The sequence below is a fragment of the Dermacentor variabilis genome, unplaced genomic scaffold, assembly GCF_050947875.1.
Source record: "Dermacentor variabilis isolate Ectoservices unplaced genomic scaffold, ASM5094787v1 scaffold_13, whole genome shotgun sequence".
Lineage (NCBI taxonomy): Eukaryota > Metazoa > Arthropoda > Arachnida > Ixodida > Ixodidae > Dermacentor > Dermacentor variabilis.
In genome coordinates this window covers 2603000-2625974 of record NW_027460291.1, presented here as the reverse complement: position 1 = coordinate 2625974, position 22975 = coordinate 2603000, and the positions used below count along the sequence as shown (strand labels likewise).

At 44.2% G+C, this 22975-nt stretch overlaps 1 protein-coding gene across 3 annotated transcripts in view; it reads right to left on the bottom strand.

Annotated features, from left to right (window-relative positions):
• Positions 1 to 2243: 2243 nt before the first annotated feature.
• Positions 2244 to 22975, bottom strand: part of LOC142566836 (nose resistant to fluoxetine protein 6-like) — a 231487-nt gene continuing 210755 nt past the window's right edge. For all 3 annotated transcript variants that reach the window (XM_075677736.1, XM_075677735.1, XM_075677734.1), the window contains exons 13-15: positions 7341 to 7527; positions 4973 to 5115; positions 2244 to 3729 (exon numbers count right to left, since the gene is read on the bottom strand). In XM_075677736.1, the coding sequence (XP_075533851.1) occupies positions 3523 to 3729; positions 4973 to 5115; positions 7341 to 7527 (537 nt within the window). In that variant the 3' untranslated portion in view covers positions 2244 to 3522. The remainder of the gene's footprint in view (positions 3730 to 4972; positions 5116 to 7340; positions 7528 to 22975) is intronic.

The following is a 22975-nucleotide window of genomic DNA, read 5'->3' as shown; positions in this document are numbered from 1 at the left end:
TCGCCGCCGAAAGATACTGGTTGGCTAAAGCTTAAGACGAAGATGCGTTCAGCGACGACAATTCAAACCTGAAGAACCGAAGACCACTGCACAAGAACTCTCCTGTTTTGCCTTTCAACCCGTACTTCGACAAAGAGGGCCTCATGCGAGTTGGTGGACGCTTCCAATTCAGTGATAACAACGAAGAGACTAAGGATCCCAGCGTTCTCCCTGGCAATCACCCCCTCACGTCACTGCTCATACGGAAGGAACACTTGAGAATTCTGCACACGGGCGTACGCGATACTCTAGAACAGCTGCGAGAATCGTGTTGGATTATCCGAAGGCGTCAGGCCATAAAAAAGTTATCAAGCGGTGCTCGTCTGTCACAGCAAAGTTGCCCTCCATCTACGCAGCCAGTAGCGTCACTTCCATCTGACAGAGTGACAAAGGCTTACCCGTTCGACATCGTTGGCATCGACTTTGCCGAGCCCTTGATTTGTGAACAGTCACGCGACAACAAAAAATGCTACATCGCTATTTTCACCTGCTCTGTGACACGTGCCATCCACCTCGTCGAGAGCTGAGCTGTAGCTGAGAGCTCGTCGGCGACCTTTCAGCTACAGCCTTCTTCTTGGCCTTTACACGCTTGCTGGCACGCCGTGGAATTTGCTCGACGGCTTATTCGGACAACGCGCTCACATTCAAGCGTGCAGCCAGAGATCTAAAGGCCATGTTCATGCTATTGCAAGTCGATGAACTGCAGTCGTACTTTCCTGAAAACCAGATCGGATGGAAGTTTATTGTTGAACGGGTAGCTTGTTCGGGCGGATTCTGGGAGAGGATGGTGCGATATGTGAAAGTAGCATTGCGAAAGGTGTTAGGTCGGAGCAACTTGAGTTTCGAAGAACTGACCACCGTTCTTTATGAGGTGGAGGCCGTGATCACCTCACGCCCGTTGACTTTCATATATGATGATGCTCAAGAGCCAGAACCCCTGTCACAGGCGCAGTTCCTTGTCGGAAGAAAGTTGACGACCCTTCCTGCACACCTGCTGCCGGAAGAAATTCCCGACGGTGGCATGCACCTCTCCCGACGCTGGACTGCCATGACCGATGGTTTCTGGAGACGGTGGCGGAAAGATACTTATTGGAGCTCACATCGGCACATATGTGCGAACCGACGACATCGATTGATCTGAACAAAGGCGCCTTGGTGCTCCTGAGGGAATACCGCTTGAAACGCCACATGTGGAAGACCGCCAGGATTAAGGAAACATATGAGGGTAGAGACGGCAGGGTGCGGTCCTGCAAACTGGTAATAAGTGGGGGAACCGAGGTGAAGCGACCGATACAGCTGCTGTATCCCTTGGAGATAGTGGATCACTGAGCTCAATAATGGCTCGCTCGTCCGGGGTAGGTTGTTGTATATCCTCCATTCTCGAGCCAAAGCCCCTCCCCTCGCCCCCGCGCTGGTGGCCGCTGAGGATGTGGCAAGGAGGACCCCCTCCCCCCCAGAGGCGCCGGACACTTGATACCCCTCAAACTGCATGCATTACTGGCGGGCGCGATCGGCGAACAGCGACCGGCGGTGCGGTGGTGCCTTTGAGGTGTGGAGCGGGTTCTTGCAGGAACGGGGTGCAAGAATGCCTGTTTGTCACGGTGTATTATGACTTTCCCGTCTCTCTACTCTCTTCCCTTTCCCATACCTTCTAGTCAAAAATAAAGGAGTCTTCTTGATGCGCTCTAAGCGAACGGACGTCTTTCATTTTTATATAAGTTAAAACTTCTCCGTCTCTTATTCCTCCCCCCCAACACTCCGAAAACGTCAACATATTCATTTTCTGGCAGTTTAAACAAATAGCAATTAAACATAAAAAATTACGAGATTTTACGTGTCAAAACTACGATCTGGTTATGAGGGACGTCGTAGTGCGGAGACTACGCAAATTTCGACCACCTGGCGCACTTCAACGGGCGCGTGAAACGAAATACACGGGCGTTTTCGCATTCCGCTCCAATTGAAATGCAGCGTCCGTGGCCAGGACTCCATCCCGCGACCTGGTGCTTAGCAGCGCAACCCCATAGCCGCTAAGCAAACGCGGCGGGTCAGTTGACCGCAATGATACTCCAGCTTTACTACCCCCTCGCTCTGATCCAAATACTGCGTAATCGTGCCAGCGCTTATTCAGTTCTGATATGTCTTAGTATCTCGCCACTGCTAAGAAAAAGTGCTTCACGATGAGAAAAGCTAAACTGAGAAAATGCAGTGTAACAGTATTTTAATATAATTGAAATGCGACACATACAAACACGTTAGAAGACAAAGATAAGTAAGAATGTCTAAAGCTGTAATTGAGCACGTTATGGCAGCATCTAAAAAAATCTCTCAGCACACACTTTATTCCTATCCCATCCTATCGTGTTTTCATGTCAAGTTATATAAAGCGTGTCGCGTAATGTGGAAAGGAACGTGCCTAAGGCAAGTAGATGCGTCCGGCCAATAAAGTAGCATACTTTCAGTACAATACTATGCTCGCAAGAAATTTTCTGTTCACAAGAACCAATATAATAAATACGGAGGTAAAGATTTCGAATAAATTTACAAACCAATAGAATGATCCTGTTTGTAACAATAGGTGGTATCGTAAATACAATGGAATTACAGATGATGTAGCCACGTTAAGTGCTATGTCGTACTGGGTTACGAGCGAGCGCGATTTCTATAGTATATTACTCCATTCAAGGTTATGCAATGAAACACTGGTGGCAAACATGTAACGCACATCTAAACCCTCCATCTGTTCATCGCAACCTCAAAAAGGATTTTACGCGAGGGTATTTGCAAACAAGTTACCTGCAACTGCAAAGTTTGCAGATATGGTCGAAAATCGTAGGGGTCGTTCGCAGCTTCTATGCTGGTGGGATACTTCTGAGTGACGTGAATGCTTGCGATGCATATTGTCGCATCTTACGATATGGGGAATAATTTGTGGCGCGTTAAAGCACGACGCACCACCATAGACAACGCCGACTGCACTATAAGTGTTTCGACAACACGGACCACCTTAAGTGTTATCGCACTCCGTAAAGAACGGCGTCCGGGGAACTTCGCGTGAGAGATGCTCCTCAGCAACTTAAGGGAATACTTCTGCTTGTCAACATTCCAAGGTACAATGACATGGCGTGACCGTCTTCTCATACTGTAACCCGTGTTTCCTATAGTTTGAGCTGTGTAAAGCTTTAAGGTGTTCAGTGGGCTTGATGTTGCTGAAGTTCGAAAGGAAATGAAGCAGAGCGCGCGCAATACACATATTTGTGAAATGTGGGCGTTTGTTGGTGCAGTCTGGAGCATCCGCTTCATTTATTTTTCTTGATTTTTCTCTAAACACAATGCGATTGGCATGTCGAGTACTTGGCGCCTTGCACATAGAGGCGTTGTGACGTCCACTGAGAGCAAAAAAAAGGCAAAACCCGAAACATCCACAGTAGCACCACAGCTGCACACTGTTCAAGCACTATTGAGTAGGTCACAGAATTGCTTCTACACGGGCTCCTTCTTGACACCGTTCGTGGCCGGACTTGCAGTTCCTTGCGGCGGCTGCTTGGTCACAACGTGCTGACTGACATGGGGCGGCTTGTGTGAGCCGGTCACGTTGTCCCAGAACCAGACGATGGGCTTTTCGACCACCACAGACGCCACGAAGCCCAGTATTACGGCCACCACGAAGTTGGAGATGGCCGACATGAACTGTACGTTTCAGGAGTCAGGCAAAGAAAAAAAAGGAAGAAACATCACACTCTTTCATTTCAAGAACGCTGCAGCAGCAGCGTCCTGGACGACCAACCACAATTTCTGGGACGAGTGAAGATTTCCGTGAGCCACACCTTCAACCGCGCATAGCAATATGTTGAAGTCTTCGAATTTAGCCTCAAAACATACTCCTTCCAATGCGTAGGACACACCTCGAAACAACCGTTATCTGTGACTACTTTATGTATTGTGCTTGTTGTTATATCTGCCAAATGAGTGTTGAGAAGGAATCAAATCAATATTCAAGCCTGGTTTTCTTTCAAGGAGACTGAGCGTAATTGTCACCAAGCTGTGGAATAGGATTTTATATGGCGACGACGTCCGTAAACGTGCCGCTGTATGTAAACCTTGAAAACTGACAACACTGCTCTCTCCATATGCTGGAATGCAAGGCGCAGGCAGATTACCTGTGCCATAGGCGCCTAATGCATGTATACTCAGTAGAACTAGCATATGTACACACCAGCTCAATCATACCTCTGCATTTCACAGCTTGATATTTCTTTCTTCTCGAGAATAAATGAAATGAAAAACATCTAATTTAATTTCAGGATAACAACTTCTCACATTATGCAACCCAATTTTGGTACAAAGTGTTTTTTTTTGGGCGTACTCAAACGGAAATATTCAAACGCTGAATTTTTTGTATACTGACAAAATTCAGACGTAACTGACGGCTATTTCGTACATTCTGCTTGATAATACTCATATCAAACACTGAATTCTTCAGCAATATTCTCTAAACAGCTTTCGGCTTAATTTAGTTAGTCTCCTGGGTGCGGCAAAAGTCATTTCAAGAAACTTACAACAGTGCTTAGGCAACCACAACTTCCTACCCGTGAAAATGCTGTAGGACATCTCAGTGTGATATTTTAGATAACCGCGCATGCTTTTGTTATTTAGGAGGATTCGGAACCAATATGCTTCATTAAAAAGCAATATCAAGCTAAATTTCTATTTCTTAATGCTTATAGGCCTACGCGGATACTATCGAATGTTGCACCCTGTCGCTTTGTCTATTTGCACATTGCGCATGACTTTCCTCAGCTACGTTCTTGCATTTTTCATGTCTTTTTCACATTATATTCTGGTGGAATTTGGACCTTCTTCTATCTTGCCGCTTGTTTTGCGCTGCCTGTAGCCCTAACTCAAAGCGACGTGAGCACAGTTAGGTACTTACCACATGGAAATGGTCGGGGCTCAATCGTTCCCGAATGGTCCACAACTTGAGGTAAATAACGTATATGTGTACGACATAAATAGTGAACGAGATACGGCTAACAGGAACTAGAGGTTTCCAAGAAAGGATGGTGTTGATGATCCCTGCGTAAATAAACAATAATTATAATTGTGCAAGTATGATGTTCACCCAACTATGCAGTAGCGAAATTGAACATTTTCATGGTGACGTAAGCCCTCCTCGAAAAAATACCTAAAGCTTTTACTTGAGCTCAACCTTTAAGATCCTTATGGAGAGGCCATTTGAAGAAATAGGTAGCAGAATAATGGATAATAACGAGTACGGTGTTTTTTAAGAACAATAACTCTACAAACATTTCTGCCACAAATTAAAACAGTGAGAAAGCAAAAGTTTCACCTGTATAATATGTGCTTTCAGATAAACAACATGTTATCCATCACCACAGCTTTAAACTAGTTGTCATCTCAGCACTGCGATAAGGCTTCGAAACGTTACGAGCAAATATGAGTTGCAGCTAACTTTGGCAAGGTCGGTCCCGAAACGGCTGCCCTAGCACTGAATTGTTTTCTGCAACTAAGTTTTGTGGCAGCAGCTGAGAGCGACAAAAAATTGGTCCCGGATACTCCGTTAATGGACATTCGGAAACCAAGTCAGATTCTCACGTTTGCAAAACGTTTATTATATTGCCTACTTATAAAAAAAAATACATACTTGAAAGACACAAACGTTCTGGCTACTCGAACTACATTGCAGCTTCAAGAAGGGCGCTTTCAGCATCGAATTATACAGACTTATTTAATAGATAATAATGGTAAAGCGAATTTAGTAAGTTTGATTTAACATCAACAGCACTGTGATTTGGTCGGGAACTGCTCTGAATTTCGGTGCGTTTGCACGACGAAGCATTTAAACTTCGTTAAAGCTTATGTATTATTTGACGAATAGCTATGCGAACAGTTAAATATTAAAGAAAATACAGACTATCACATGAAATCTTCACTGGTTTCTCCAATAAAGAATTTCCTGCAGAGTGAACTTGTTGGACTCGTTCATTTCTAACATATACGCAATATTCTTCAATTACTGCTGTTGTTTTCAAACGCTGCAGGAAGTCCACTGTACGTCAAAAACGTAGTTGACTTCTGGAATAGATGCATCAAGGAGCAACGAAGCATGAATTAATGTACAGTAGTCAGCAATATAAAACTGAACAACAGTATATTGTCAAGCGCTCGTGCTAACACACATGCTCGCTAGAAAAATGTTAATTGATACTAAATGTTCAAGACGAAAGTAATTGTTATGTATCAAGTTCCTAGATTTTAACCCATGCATTACAAGTTATCGTCGCTTAAAAAAATCACTCTTTTCATTTTGGGTTAACTGAAATTTTGTTTTATCATAACCATTCTTGGATTCTTTTTCTGGAGAAGCATACTGCATTAAAGACAAGTAATAACCGTGTCAAACTAGCCTGGCAAAAGCTGTGGTCACTTCGTACTACTCGTATATACGAAAGGACGAAGGAGGCTGAACATGTATTTGATATATATATATATATATATATATATATATATATATATATACATATATATATATATATACATATATATATATATATATATATATATATATATATATATATATATATATATATATATACATATATATATATATATACATATATACATATATATATATATATATATATATATATATATATATATATATATATAGACACGGCGGTTAACCAGATATCTCCAGGTGGCTACCTCGCACCGGGGAAAGGGGGGTGCGATGGATTTATGAAGTACCAATCTTAACGCTCTCCTCTTCATTGCGTACATTATGCACGCTATATATCTTGCATAAGATTACAATAAAAATCCATAGTAAATACACGTAATTGTTCACTGAAATGCTGTCAAGCGAATTTGTTTTTAACACAATTTATTCTCTTTTGTCCTCAATATTCACAAATATCCACGCACACAGTTTCGGAACACCCGAAAGCTAATTTTCCATAGAAGCTGCCTTACTCATTGCCGAGACATACTAACCATAGCCGCTTTGCATCGCGTGACTTCAATAATTTTGCCAGTTCAAACAAGAGATTTGTTTTTAGAAAGTTCTTTTAACGGAGGTGCAAGCCAGTCTTTCAATATTGAGCCAGTATTAACAATCACTGGGCATTCATATTGCTCCCACGCGGAAATGGCAGTTCAACACATTCGATGCGCGTTGCTTTATTGCAGTTCCTACCTGTTGCCTTTTCACGTATTCAGTGAGATAACCACGGGCCGCGCCCGTCCTGCTATCGCATATCGACTCCTTGAGCGCCTCTCACCTCCCCTGCCGATGGCGCAAGCGTAGACCACCCAGCCGAGACAGGCTGCCCACAGCACCCGGTGAAGAGCGGCGTAAGTGCTCGACCACAGAGGACTCGGATAGCGGCCGTCCTCCCAGGCCACCGTCACCAGGTTGACGTAGGTCCCGGTCGCCACGCACGCTAGCCAGCCCAGAAGCTCCAGGAACTGTACCGCAAGACGCAGTTGGCGCAGGGATGACAGCATGCAAGTTCTTCATGAGGCCATGCAACAGTCATAAAAGCTATGCGACATCCTCTAAAACACCACCGATACTCATTCACAGAAATGCAGCGGTGAAGGTCCCCAGTAAGGCATGCGTCCTCGCTCATTATACCAATTCTTGCTATCCCCGGCTTCGCTTTGGACACACGTGCAGGTACGCCGTGTAGCTACAGACAGGGACAAGAAAGAAAGCTCTTTGTGAGGTACATGTCTCTCAAAGCGCTAACTTGGCGACACGACCTTCCACCTATCCGTGGTGCATCTCTCTATCGCAAAGTGCGCATGTTCGCGCTTTTCTAGCAGTCGGCAAGAGGAAAGCTCCCGGTGTGATCCTGCGGTGAGCTGTTAATTGCTGTGTTCGAGCTGTTGCGTGGCCGTGACATGTCCCTTGTAGAAACAGTTTGAAATGAAATTCAAATACATCTCGTTTTTTTAAGAGAAGCCCGCAAATACCCTCAAAGTGGATAGAGCGGCCAGTCGCGCGGCAATTTTTTGCGTATTCGCAGGCTTATTGCATGCTTGCAGAACACTTTTTGTATCACTTATTGAGCAACAGAAAGCTGCGTCGGGAGAATTTTTCATGTTGCTTAACAATGTTCTCATTGACACTTTTCATCTACTTATAATATTTCAGAAGTTGATTAACTAAGTAAGACAAATTATGTAATTAGGCGGAATGCAAAAAGAAAGCTGCGTATCTCCACGCGACGGAAAACAACACTACCTTGGTTCTGTCCAGCGAAATGTCATGCGCAGATTTTTAATGTTTGGCTCTAGCTAAGTGGATCCGTGGGACATGCTATATAAGTAAACGAATAGCTTTCTTAGGCGGCGAAATGGTCCGTGGATGGCTGACATGCAATAGATGTGCAAATGCCATCCATTTGTAATGGGAGGTCCTCTATACAGTCTGTTGGCTATGGAACCTCACTCTGTATATATGTATAATCCCCATTTGCAACCTTATTATTATGCACAATAAACAATTCGCGAACTCTTCGGGGAAACACACAAGCGCGTGGGTGGATGGATGGATGAATGGATGGAGGGATGGATGGATGGATGGATGGATGGATGGATGGATGGATGGATGGATGGATGGATGGATGGATGTTATGAGCATCCCTTTTGGAACGGGGCTGTGGTTTGCGCCATCAAGCTCTTTCTATTATACCGCATAATGTCTCTGCTAGGTCAAAACGGAAAGAAAAAAAGAACGCACAATGAATTCCCACAAACAAATTTCCCGGCCCCCTATTGCAAACTTTGTTTTTGTGCGTCTCCGTTTTTCGTCGTTTTCCTTTTTTTCTTCCACCAATCTTCCAGTCGCCTCTTACTAATCTCTATTGCAGATATGCTTACTTTACCCCTGCTCTCGTTCACCCCAAGGGCTTCAAAGAGTCCAGTGGTGCCTCAATTGACCGCTGTGTGGATATCTCCACATTGTAATAAAATATGCTCCATCGTTCCCCTGCCGCAGCAAGCAGATGCTTCTTCTTCCTTCTTATATGAAGCTTTACAGCTGCGTGTTCTAAGGCATCCCGAACTCGCTTCAAAAAGTCATGAGCTTCCCTCTGAGTGAGCACAAATTGTTTCCTGGTTTCGCGAGCGTGGCGGCGCTCCGTGGCGCGCCGCATGCTGCCGCCAGGAGAGCTACTTGCGCGTTGACAGCCAGAGGCGGCGCCGGCGGCGTGTCTTGTGCTACTCTGGCGTCGTGCGCAAAGACTCGCATGATACTGGCCTCGTAGCTTTTCTTGCTTCGCGGTGCATGAACGCCCCTTTTTCGTGTAGGACTTCGTAAAGCACTGAGAAGTGTTTCATGGTACGCGGCACAACATAACTGCTTGATGTGGTAAACAAGTAGTCCGAGGATAACAGCTTTTAATGCGTAAGCATTATAGGGCTACTTCATTCGCAAATCTGTACGTCCCTCGGTCTGCAACGTGGAACACGATGCGCTCCATAGGTGTACATAGAGTCCTATGAGGGTATATATGCGAATGCCTGATTACTAAGTAGCAATACTGAGATTTATCATTATTTTTCTATTTTATTTACAGATACTGCAGGCCCTTCTCGGACCCATGCAGGAGTGGATACTAAGAATACAAACAAGAGAACTAAATTTAAACTAATTACTTGACATAATTGCAAAGATATAATACATACAGAAGTGAAAAAAACGGCAATACACTGGACATAGATGACATAAATGAATACTCCAACAAGGTAATATTATCAACTCAGAGTGTACACCACTTGTACTCGAATTTCAACAAAAGTTGGTATTACTAATACATTGAACAAATTATTCCAACGAGGCGGAGTTCACTGTCTCCTCAGAAAACGGATTCCAATAATAAATTGCGCGAGGAAATAAAGAGAACTTGCGAACATTGATGTGGCTGACTGGCTGTCTAATAGTTTCACTGTGGTGCGTTCTCTCTGATCATTTGAAAGGATCTTGAAGCTATCGTTCCCGTGATAGCTTTAAGTTCTGGTGATAAAGCTGGTAAATAAATGTTAATCTAGATATTATCCAGCGCTGCTCAAATTTTTGAGGTTGGCCCTATTACGTAAGTTGCTCACACTAGAGTGACAGGAGTAAACAGAATAAATAAACCGTAAGGCTAAATTCTGCACTCTCTCGATTTTGTTAATCAAGTATTGTTGGCAAGGGCTCCAAATAACCGACGCATACTCCAATTTTGGTCGTATTAGTGCTTTGTATGCATTTAGTTTTACTGCAGGAGGTGTATTACGCAGTTTCCTTTACAAAAACGACAATTTCTGCAGTTCACCTCGACAGACATTTTCAACAAGCGGCTCCCAATTGAAATTACTGGCAAGTGCAATGCCCAAATATTTAACTTTGTCAGTTCTATTGATGGTAACGTTACCTAAAGAGTAAGTAAAGTCAAGGGGCTTCTGTTTGTTGCTAAACGTAATGGAAGATGTTTTGGAAGTGTTTATTCTTAAGCCCCATTTTGCGCACCATGCATCAATGGAGTGTAAAAAATTGTTCAATTTAATTTGGTCATCTCGGTTATTTATGGCTGTGTATACAACACAACCGTCTGCGAATAGTTTAATCTGGATTGGTGGTTCGGCGCAAAGATGATTATCACTAAATATACCAATAAAGTAGAGGCCCGAGGACCGAGCCCTGCGGAACACCTGAGTAAACATCCAAATCTTCGGAGACACTCCCATTTAAGGCAACACGCTGCTTTCTATCTCTTAAGTAAGATTCAATACATGCCACTACTTTCTGTTGAACGCCAATTGCCTTTAGTTTTGGTAATAACTCTTTATGAGGAACAACATCAAACGCTTTTGAAAAATAAAAAATAGCGTCTGTTTGGCGTTTTATAATGAGCGTACCAGTTACTTCATCAGTTATTTCAGCAAGTTGAGTTACAGTACATAAACCGGATCTAAAGCCATGCTATTGCGGATAAAGCAAATTATTATTTTCTAAATAAGTACTAATGGCCTCAAAGATAATGTGTACGAACATTTTACAACAGGTACTAGTATGCCTATATATGTTGAATACTGAAGAAGTATTAGAAGTAATTATGGTTCAAGACTTATAAGATTAATTACGAGGAATAGAGACTCCTTAATGGTACTGAGCTGTTACAATTTGGCAGTTACAACAGGTCGTCGCGATCCTTGCAGCACATTGCGTCATACTGAGTACAAGCTGATCGACTGGAAATAATGCTTACGCATTATCAGAGAAGTTCCCTTGGGGAATTTCTAAAGTAATTTTTATAGAGCTGTGACTTCAGTATTTCACAGCACGCGGTACGCATGGCGGGTGCGCCTATGTGCTACTCGTCTCAACATATGAACTCGCAACAAAAGTCAGCACTGTTCACTCCAACTTTTTATTAGCAGCGCTATGTGTTAAATGGGAAGAAGCGATGTAGTCGATGACAATTTTCTGAAGCTAGTCAGTCAGGCACGTAGAACGTGTTAACGTCTACAGGTTTTCCCGCTCAGTTTAATCCAAACGCCATTGAAAATAATCCATGTGCCAGCCAATTTAATCTGAGCGCCAGCATTTTTAATCCCAGTGCCAATAATTTAATCCAGGCGCCACCACATTTAATCCCAGCGCCATCCGAATTAATCCGCGTGCCAACTCATTTAATCCTTTAGCCAGCCATTTTAATCCAAGTGTCACACATATTAATCCCAATGCCAGCCAATTTAATCCTGTTGGAAATAGATTGAGAAACGAATACTTCTTGCAGAAGAGCTCGTAACAGGCGTCATGAATGCCGTATATTCATTGATGTGATCATTATATTGGCGTCAGCACTACAGGAGCACAGTTGCCACGCTACCGGTGCTGTCATGGTTTCTTCGGAAACACTTCCGTGTGTTATACCGCTCGCTCATTTCCTCCTTTTCAAGTCGCATTTCCGAGTGACAAGAGACTCACATAAGTGAGGCAGAATCGTGACGGATATTACGCGACTTGGGTTGCGATCATGACATGCGATTCCCTTCCCTATCGTCTTGCATTTCGATCGACATTGTTCGCAAGGGTAAAAACTTGCTCACCATTACTCAGGCACTTGGCGTAATCACTAAATGATTCAATATAGCTCACTAATCTTGTATTTTGCATGCAGTCTTATGCTTCCGTCATGCATACCAAATGAAACGGTTCCGAGAATGTAACAGCTTATCTTTGAGTGACATGATTAGTTCACTTGTGACTCGCTCGACGCCACCGCCGTTGCACCTCTCCTAACCTGCCTACTAACATATCAAAGGAAATCGCTTTCAATGATCAAAAACATGCTCCCTATCAATGACTCAAGTGACGTGATCACTAGTGACTGGTGTGACGTCACCACGCTTCTTACGCATGCACTATCCTAAACTGCCGGCATGCATACCAAACGAACTGGCTTATAAAGGGTAATAACCGGCTCACTATCACCCAGCCAATGACATGATCACTAGTGACTCCCATGACGTCATCATGGTTCTCACCCAACCATGCACTCTCCTAACCTGCCGACATGCGTATCAAACAAAATTACTTTTGAAGAGCAACAACCGGCTCATTATCACAACGTCGAATGAGGTGATCACTAGTGACTCACGTGACGTTCCCACGGTTCTCACCCAACCATGCACTCTCCTAACCTACTGACATGCATATCAAACGAAATGGCTTTTAAAGATCAACAACCTGCTTATTATCACAAAGTAGAATGAGGTGATCACTAGTGACTCACGTGACGTCACCATGGCTCTCACCCAACCATGCACTCTCCTAACCTGCCGACATGCATATCAAACGAAATGGCTTTTAAAAAGAAACAACCTGCTCATTATCACAAAATAGAATGAGGTGATCACTAGTGACTCACGTGACGTCACTACATTCGCACGTGAGCGTCAACTCCCCTTACCTGCCGGCACGTATATCAAAAGAAATGGTTTTCAAAGGGCAGGTAACTGCTTACCATCGCTCTATAACATGACGTGATCACTAGTGACTTACAATGCGCTGTTCCGAGGAACTCGCTCAAGATGTCGTGTTAGAGAAGAGACGCATTGACACGCGCAAACCGTGTTATGATGGTGATTCGCATGACGTCACCATGAAGACTATTTAGCACGCGCTCTTCATTAAGTGCTGCAATAATATAAAAATATCTTTAAAAGGCGAAGTATGCGAATTGAGTCACACATTTTTCTTATAAATGAATTGGTCATTATGGAACGGTGGCTCTTATATTACCAGAAACCTTGTCATGTTACCGACCTCGAAAGAAAATATCCTTGTATAGGCTTAGACTTTGATGGTTGCCTCGCGTTAATGAAATATAGGTGGAAAATTGGCGAATAGCTGAATCTCGGATGCGTGGGATTGAGTGCGCATTCTTTTCTCCTAAAGCTCGAGGATGGACGGCAATAAGTACAACCAAAAAAACAGCGTCGTGATGTATTTTATGAGACATCTAACTCGACACGAAATGTACAAAGATACGGTGAGATCTTTTGAACGAAAATATGTAATTTATTCGATGCGGTATTTAATTTCACAAGATACCAGGGCACTTCCTGAATGGGATTATAGAAACAAACCGAGAACAACTACATGTCCTCCTCTCTAAGCGCAGCCTGAACAAAAGAAAAGTTGTGCCTATCAAATGCAGCGCAATCCACGCGTTGAACAAGTGCCATAGCATGTTGTGCAGCATTTACAAGCAACGAGCCCCTGTGCTCCTTTCGTGTGACTCCTTGTGGAGTCACCAGCACTGCGTCGCGCCGCTCACTGAGGTACTGTTTAACTTGACATTTAAACTTGGAGAAAACTTCCCCAATGGGATTAAAAAAAGGGCTGTATGGCGACAGGCGCTTGATGGAATGGATCGAGCTGACCAGATTTGCCTGTTCTGCGCGATTGTGAGCGGGAGCGTTGTCGAAAATGAAGACGGCCTCTGTGTCTGGCTCCTCAGAGTCAACCTGGACGGAAACGTCGGCGAGAAAGTCATTGAATACGTGAATACTTTGTTAAGCGCAAAAAGACAGACTCAAGAAAGACGACAGGACAAGGCGCTACTCTCAACTGACATCATTTTATTGCGTCACTCCTTTATAGACCGCTCAAACCAGAGGAACATGCGCAGTGAGCACCATGCGGTGGAGCCACCAACATCCGATCCCAAGAGCGCACTCATGCGACAGAATCCAAAAAACCAAATTCAGCGCTGTACAAGGTTAAGGAAGGCACACTAATGCACAGTGACCCCAATGACTGAATGAAAAATACTTCTGATAACTCTCGGGCGGTGGTGTCACGACTCTTCTTCAAAATTGTGGTATCACGAAACATGGGTTTGCATTTGCATGTTTTACAATGCTGAGCCAAATGCGAACCTGTGCCTGTTGGTATGGATCGCTAATGTTCTCTCAGGCGCTCGTTAACACAGCGGCCTGACTGCCCTACATACACTTTGCCACATGACAAGGGAATTTTATAAACCACACCGACGCTGCAATCTACAAACTTCACGTGGTTCTTTTCACAATCAGGTTTTTTACTTGTTTGAGAAATACGGCTGCACAACATGGACAGTTTCTGAGGAGCAGAAAACACTACCGGAATTTTGTATCTGGTGGCGACATTCTTCAGATTGTGAGCCACTCTATGGCAATACGGCACAACTTCAGGCCTTTTCTTTTGTGTGCTGCAGTTACTTTTTTGCCGCTTGCCTTTCAGTTTTTGAAGCAATACTTCCGAGACTGACGTCATCACCACACTTGGGTAACCAGCAGCCTGCAGCCTATTTAACTGTGCAAGGAAACTCATGTTCGCAGAGTGATGACAAGACTTCTTTAAGGAAGATTCTAAACACATCAAAGCAATGGCGCGTTTCACAGTCTTTGAATGCGCAGACGCGTAAGGTAAAAGTTCCTTACGTGCACGTGGCGAGTACATCCAACAGGCGTGGCCTGTTTGTAAGGATAGCTGCAAATCTAAAAACTGGAGTTTGCCGTCCCTAGATAGCTCATGTGTGAAAGTTAGACCTTTGCCATTGTCATTGAACAGAGTTAAAATATCAGCTACCGTCACGGAGCATTCGTTGTTAGTCTGTTTTATCACAACAAGAAAATCGTCAACATATCTAAAAATTTGAACAGAGTCATTGTTTAAGGCACTCTTAAGGGCGCGATCGACAAACGATAAAAAAATATTACAAAGAGCAGGCGCCACACATGAACCAATACACACCATTTTTCTGGATAAAAAGGTTATTTTCGAACTGGATAAAAGTTGCACTTAAATAAAATTCAAGAAGGGACATGAAACTTTCCGAAGACAACCCGGTCGCATTGCGAAAATCTACCTCGCCACTTTCTTCGATGCACGTCATCACACTGCGAAATAGCTCATCATGCGGTATCGAATAGTAAAGATCTTCGACGTCAATAGAAAAAATGTCGGCTACTGAATGGTTGTCTTCCAGAAAAGAAGCAACCTCTAAAGAATTCTTTATGCCATAAGGATCGTCAATAGTTAAATGCTTCAACTCTTTTTGCAAAAAGCGGCTAACCAAAACCTGCCAACACTTGTTTTCACTGACTATTGTACGGAAAGGCACATCCGGTTTGTGCGTTTTTGCAGTGAAAAAAACCTCTAGAGCAAGTACCTTACATTGTTTTACATTTTTCACAATCTTGGTGAGGCCTATATTTTCCAACAAAGAAATGGCTTTGCGTTTTACCTTTTGAGCTTTCTCATTTGCCAAAATGAAGTTCTTGTTGACAGCCTCAATGGCTTTTTTGTTGAAGACCACAGACGGGGCTATTACAAAACCGCCCTCTTTGTCACTCAGTAACAGCCGAAGTTCATTGTCTCTAAATTTCATTTGGTATGCATGAGGGAAGCATAAGATGCATGCAAAATACAAGATTAGTGAGCTATATTGAATCGCTTACTGATTATGCCAAGTGCCTGAGTAATGCTGAGGAAGTTTTTACCCTTGCGAACAATGTCGATCGATATGCAAGACGATAGGGAAGGAAATCGCATGTCATGATCGCAACCGAAGTCGCGTAATATCCGTCACGATTCTGCCTCACTTATGTGAGTCTCTTGTCACTCGGAAATGCGACTTGAAAAGGAGGAAATGAGCGAGCGGTATAACACGGAAGTGTTTCTGAAGAAACCATGACAACACTGGTAGCGTGGAAACTGTGCTCCTATAGTGCTGACGCCAATATAGTGATCACATCAATGAATATACGGCATTCATGACGCCTGTTACGAGCTCTTCTGCAAGAATTATTCGTTTCTCAATCAATTTCCAACAGGATTAAATTGACTGGCATTGGGATTAAAATGTGTGGCACTTGGATTAAAATGGCTGGCGCAAGGATTACATGAGTTGGCACGCGGATTAATTCGGATGGCGCTGGGATTAAATGTGGTGGCGCCTGGATTAAATTATTGGTACTGGGATTAAAAATGCTGGCGCTCAGATTAAATTGGCTGGCACATGGATTATTTTCAATGGCGTTTGGATTAAACTGAGCGGGAAAACCTGTAGTTCTATTTTCACGTCGGGTCGTTTTGCTGGTGAACGCAACTTATCCGTCCGTTCAATAAATCGGCCCTGAACCAATTTCCACCCAAGTCGAGAAATGCATTTCAAGTTAAATTAGACTATTTCACAAATACCTTGCTGGCAAAAAGTTGAAGACGTTCAGAAGAAGCAGAGTTATTAGCAATCAAAGATTGCGTTCGCAGTGCTTCCGCTCCTTCAATGATTTGCACTGCGCATGCTACGGCGGAGCGGCAAGCTGCAACGAGTCGACGGGGTGAACGTCACTGTGGTGCGTAATCCAAATGTGATTGTGGATGTTTACGTGGACGCCACTATTTCCTATTTTGGCGCTTAGGACACGCCAAACGTGCCAGACGCGGTCGTCCTGAGCGAGCTGCAGCGCGCTCAGCCAGTTGACTCGTCGCAGCACCTCGCCGCGGCCGCCGTATTTACGGTACGATGCCGACGCCAGCTGCAGCGTTTGCGAGCAGTAAAAACAGCGCTAAACGACGGGACACAGACAACAGCGCTGACTAACAACCAAAGTGGCTTTTATTGCTTCAGTCAGCATATATATGCTCCGCCGCTATCTGAAACCACAGAATTTACAGAATTGGGCATGCGCAGGGGGAATTGCAATTAATGTGATAGGAAAGCAATCTCCTACGGAAGGAGAGAAATGGACGGAAGGCTCACAGATGCTTCGCCACTAACGTGAATGTGGAATGCTTCGGATATAAGGCGTGCGCGTTCATCACGATATTTTGACAGATAGGTTACACCTTCGAAAGATGGCTTGCAGCCGCATTCATCGCAATGCAGAGACAACTGACTATCTTCTGCCCGTTATTGAAATTTGTTGAAGTGCTCGCGCATGCGGTCATTGATGCAACGCCCCGTTTGGCCGATATAAAAAGGCTTGCATGAAAGGGGGATCTTATACACCACACAGTCACAACAGTCACCAACAAACCTCTGTCTGTGCTGTTTTTTACAACTTTTTTTGTTGTTCTAGCTTACCCTATTGACTTGGTGGCACAGGCTACCTAACTTATTTTTGGCAGTAAACAGCAACCTGACGCCTGTCCTGCTGACAATCTTTTTGAGATTGTGCGCAACCTGGTGAACATATGGTATAACCGCAACCGTAAGCCGTCCTCGACATTGATGACCCCTTCCTCATAAAGACGTCAGGTACTGTCTCCACCTTCCTCCGTGAGGAATGTCCAAAGGCTGTCCGAGCGTTTTCCGTGGACATCAAGGACTTGTATTACTCCTTGCCTCAAGAAGATGTATGCATTGAAGTCGGCCATTGTATTGACAAATATGGTGTTCTTAGGTTTCAGAATGCATGTGGTATCAACGTCGACAAGTTTTTAGAGCTTTTAAGGTTTTATATGCTTTCCACTTTCGTTTCAATGGAGGATAAGCTTTTTATACAGAACAAAGGTGTGTGCATCGGATCATGTATAGCCCCTGTTCTTAGTGACTTATTATTAGCCAGCTATGACCGCAATCTTGTAACTAAGCTCAGCCAGACAAGCACTGTAAAAGTGATGCGATGCGTCGATGACTTTCTAATTTTTTACAATACTAACACCACTGACGCGCAGCCTGCTGCTGCTATAATATTTGACTTGTTCCGCACAGTCCTAGATTCTTTCGAATTGACCACGGAGCATCCGTCAGACAACAAACTTCGTTTCTTAGACTTGGAGCTAACGTTCTTAAGCAATCATGTATGTTGGGGTTACGCTCCTCGGTCTCATAAGAACCTTCTTCCATTTTCGTCCGCGCACTCAAAGATAGTCAAGCGCGGTATAGCAAGATCCTGCATGAAGGCGGTCCTCATCCGGTCATGTGACCACCAAGTGGATGTAAGCTTTGAAAAGCAAGTAGCCAGACTGAAGCTCGCAGGATTCTCGGTACCACTTTTGACCAGCATCGCTGAAAGCCTCGCAACGAACCTTAAAGGAAAGCAGTCGGCAGCTGCTCTACCCGAGAATCGCTCACGGCAAACGGTTGCTGTTATACCATATGTTCACCAGGTTGCGCACAATCTCAAGAAGATTGTCAGCAGGGCAGGCGTCAGGTTGCTGTTTACTGCCAAAAATAAGTTAGGTAGCCTGTGCCACCAAGTCAATAGGGTAAGCAAGAACAACAAAAAAAGTTGTAAAAAACAGCACAGACAGAGGTTTGTTGGTGACTGTTGTGACTGTGTGGTGTATAAGATCCCCCTTTCATGCAAGCGTTTTTATATCGGCCAAACGGGGCGTTGCATCAATGACCGCATGCGCGAGCACTTCAACAAATTTCAAAAACGGGCAAAAGATAGTCAGTTGTCTCTGCATTGCAATGAATGCGGCTGCAAGCCATCTTTCGAAGGTGTAACCTACCTGTCAAAATATCGTTATGAACGCGCACGCCTTATATCCGAAGCATTCCACATTCACGTTAGTGGCGAAGCATGTGTGAGCCTAGGTTCCGTCCATTTCTCTCCTTCCGTAGGAGATTGCTTTCCTATCACATTAATTGCAATTCCCCCTGCGCATGCCCAATTTTGTAGATTCTGTGGTTTCAGATAGCGGCGGAGCATATATATGCTGACTGAAGCAATAAAGACACTTTGGTTGTTAGTCAGCGCTGTTGTCTGTGTCCCTTCGCTCGTCCCGGTTTTTACTGCTCGTAATCATGAACCAACCAGCCCAAATTGTCTCTTTTGCAGCGTTTGCTTTGTGCACGACAAGGCTGGAGGGCGCGCTTGCGCTCTGGCTCTACTACGTCGGCTTTGTCCTTTACCAGCTTTACCGACGGATAGTAGCCACATCAAACTTGCGCATCTTGAAGCGAGAGGAATAACTCATTGTGAAGCGAAGTCTGCCAACGCATCTAACCAGGCATGAGTCGGCACTTGCTGGACAGCGTGCGTGTGGTCTGGCCTTCAGAGGACGCTCGGGCCCAAGCCCAACGCGGCCTATTCAAGTGCATTGACACGCAAAAACGTTTTCTGAGATAGCCCCAGGGCCGATTTTAATGAAATTTGTTGCATTTGAGATAGAACGTTAAATTCTAGTGACTGTTGGAAGCGGAATCTCAATTTATGTCTTGAATATTGTAAAAAAAATTTCAAAAATTCGAGAGTTTGAAAAAATTAGGAGCACGAAGTTTACAAGTTCATAGCTCTGCATCAAGAACAGATATCGCGCTTCTATAAACGGCATCCATTAGATCATTGAAGTCTGGAAAATTTGATCCGTCATTTTACATCTTACGTGAATTTTTTACAAAGGTTCTGCAGAAGCTCAATTAATTATGCGGTTTTACGTGCCAAAACCACTTTCTGATTGTTAGGCAGCCGTAGTGGAGGACTCCGAAAATTTGGACCACTTGGGGATCTTTAACGTGCACCTAAATCTGCAGTACACGGGTGTTTTCGCCGCCATGGAAACGCGGCCGCCATGGCCGGGATTCGATCCCGGGACCTCGTGCTCAGCAGCCTAACACCATCCACTGAGCAACCACGGTGGCAACCAAAACGGAGCAACCAAAAAGTTAGTAATTTCCATATTACTAACTTTTTGGAGATTCATGTGTAACATACAAATTTTGTCGGTTTTAGATGTACTGTTAGTTGCCATTCACGGAATTGTATTATCATTTTGGTTACTAAGTTACAGAGTTGTAAACTTGATAGTGTCGTTTTTTGACAAATTTTGACGTTTGCCAATTTTTAATAAAACATTCACGACCTTAACGAACAATTCGACACCAGCAGTCACTAGAATTTAAGTTTTCTTTTAAATGCAACGACTCTCGTCAGCTTTCGTGCAGTGGTTGCCGAGAAAAACGAACTCTCCTTTTACATGTATTTAGATAGGAGCACCCGAGCTAAAGCTTCCTCATAAAGCTTCCTCATAAAGCTTCCTCAGATGACATAAATTATAGAAAAAGAAGGATTTCTCATGTCACCTTCATCATGTGCTGCTTCTGCAAACCAAGCATTTGGTCAGCGCTCTGTCCTGTCTACTCGCTCGTCCTGTCTTGCACTGTTCCTGTTTTTATTCTAAAGATGAACCAACCAGCCCCATTGAACACACTGCTAACGTTCATTTAACAGTAAATAACGAAGTGATATGGTTTTTAGATCTTTGAGTAATCATGGATATATGAAAATCTCGGGCATTATAAATATGCATATTTGAACTTCAAGGCTCACCCGCAAACCACTTCGAACTGCAAATATATTCCCCATGTAGCGTCGTAATATTCGCACACGGCGCTACAGGTCTAAACTGCTACAGTGTAATTGCTGTTGTACTACCTTTTATTTTTTTAATTGGATGCATAATTTTATTATGATTACTATGTTATATTTATTTTGTTGCTTTCTTAATGTTTAAATAATGTTAGAAAGGCAACACTTCCTTGAAGTATATCAACAATATTGCATAATGCATAACTCCTTTTTCATCGGCGCCGCCGCCGCTGGGAGGCGGCTCTCAAAAGTCCGCCGCTGGAAGACCAGCCGTCCGGCAAGATCCCGCCTGAGTCCAAGGACTTCGAGCCGCCACCTGAGGCCACCACAGTGAAAAATGCAGGACCTTTCCTTTTAATACCGTTTATTTTATTCTTCTTATTTAGACACGCGCTATAAATCATTGCGTCGAAAGTTTGCCGTCATCTATTATGTATCTCAATTCTACAACTTTTGGTTGGTGCACTTGTAGGTTTGCAATAGGCATTATTATTGAGGGAATTCTTTATTTCCTGAAAAAATTTTTCCAGGAAATGAATAGAAAACTTGAAATTTTACGCTTATCTCCAAAAAATTCTCCTTCACAACATGGTGCCGTAAGAGCTCAGCAGCATTTAGCTCATATATTTTAAACAAAACGTTGTCACCATGGGTTTTGGATAAATAATATTATATACAATTTTGTTTATTATTTTAAAATACCAACGTAAATGTAGCAGTAAATAACCAATATTCACCAATATCGTTCACTGGCAGCATAGTTCCGGTCCACAGCACAGCTCTATGCCCGGTGGAAGAGGTGCGCGCCCACAGAAGCAACAGCAAAGCGAGCAAATGTTCTGGGGGCCTCGCGCCGCGGTCGGATCACCCCTCCATCGACAATGCCGCCGTCGGTTGCTCCGCAGACGTTCGGTTTTGCGTTACCGTGCGCCGCTGGTTATTGAAGCCGCGCAGAAGTCGCGGAAGATGCGCCTCCATTCGATCACTCGGCGGCCGGCTGTTTCCACCAAAAGCTTTCACCTTGGGCCCCTCAGCTGGCAGAACAGAGCATGTATCTCACACAAGCTTCGCGGGCTTTCTCAAGTTGTGCGGCTAGCCGCTGTCAGACCTGCTTTGTTTGCTTAACTATCACATCCTCATCGCAACACAGTAATTTAAAAGGTGCTTTGTAATATGTACTTTGCGCTCCACACACGGAAATCTAATGCGATGCTTATCAAACATTTCATCAATGGTGAGGTCAGAAGCATCAGGCTTTTCAGCATGTTTCCGCAAAACTGCTTCGGCTCTCTCCAGCATTTGAAATATGTGAGCAGCCGGGTGCAGCAGCAGGCCTCATGTCTTGAGGTTTACAAAAGCAGCCTCCGATCGCGCGTCGTCTCTCTAGTGCAGGAAATGACAGTGTTTTGAGAGTAACCGGCATGAAACCTTCCACCTGCTCAGAATTAGGAGCCTGAATAACGAAAAAGGCCATACCTTTAGGTATGGTTCTTTCAATGCTGACTTAGGTCGTAAATTATCCAAGCTTGCGCCAGCAGAATTGGTGGAGAGCAAGGCCCCCTAAAGTCCCCTCATAATTTGAAAGTACCGCCACTCCTTGACCTCTGCCTCCGCCGCGCGGTCTCCTCGCCTCCTCCTCGCCCCTTGCGCGTCCCCCCCCCCCGCGGAAGCCAGTTTTGCCCCCGTTTTCCTGCACGACGACTGGTCTCCCTGCCGTTGCTTTTTGAAACGCGCGGACCTTGCGTTTGGCTTGTGTTTTTCGTTTTCGTTCGCGCCATCTTTCTCCTCAGCTCGACTGGGTCGGCGCTTTAGCTCGGCGCTTTAGCTCGGCGTAGCGAACATCGTACGCTGTGTTTACTGCTCTATGTGCTAGCGCTATCCCGTGCTGTTGCGCATATAACTGCAGCAAGAAGCCTGAAGATGGTTATGCCGTTTTTATGATACCGCAAAGACGGCTTGCGCAGGAAGCAGTGGCTGCATAACATTGGCCGAAATAACTTTGTTCCAACAAAGAACAGCGTTGTTTGCGAGGTGAGAGGTCTTTCTTATT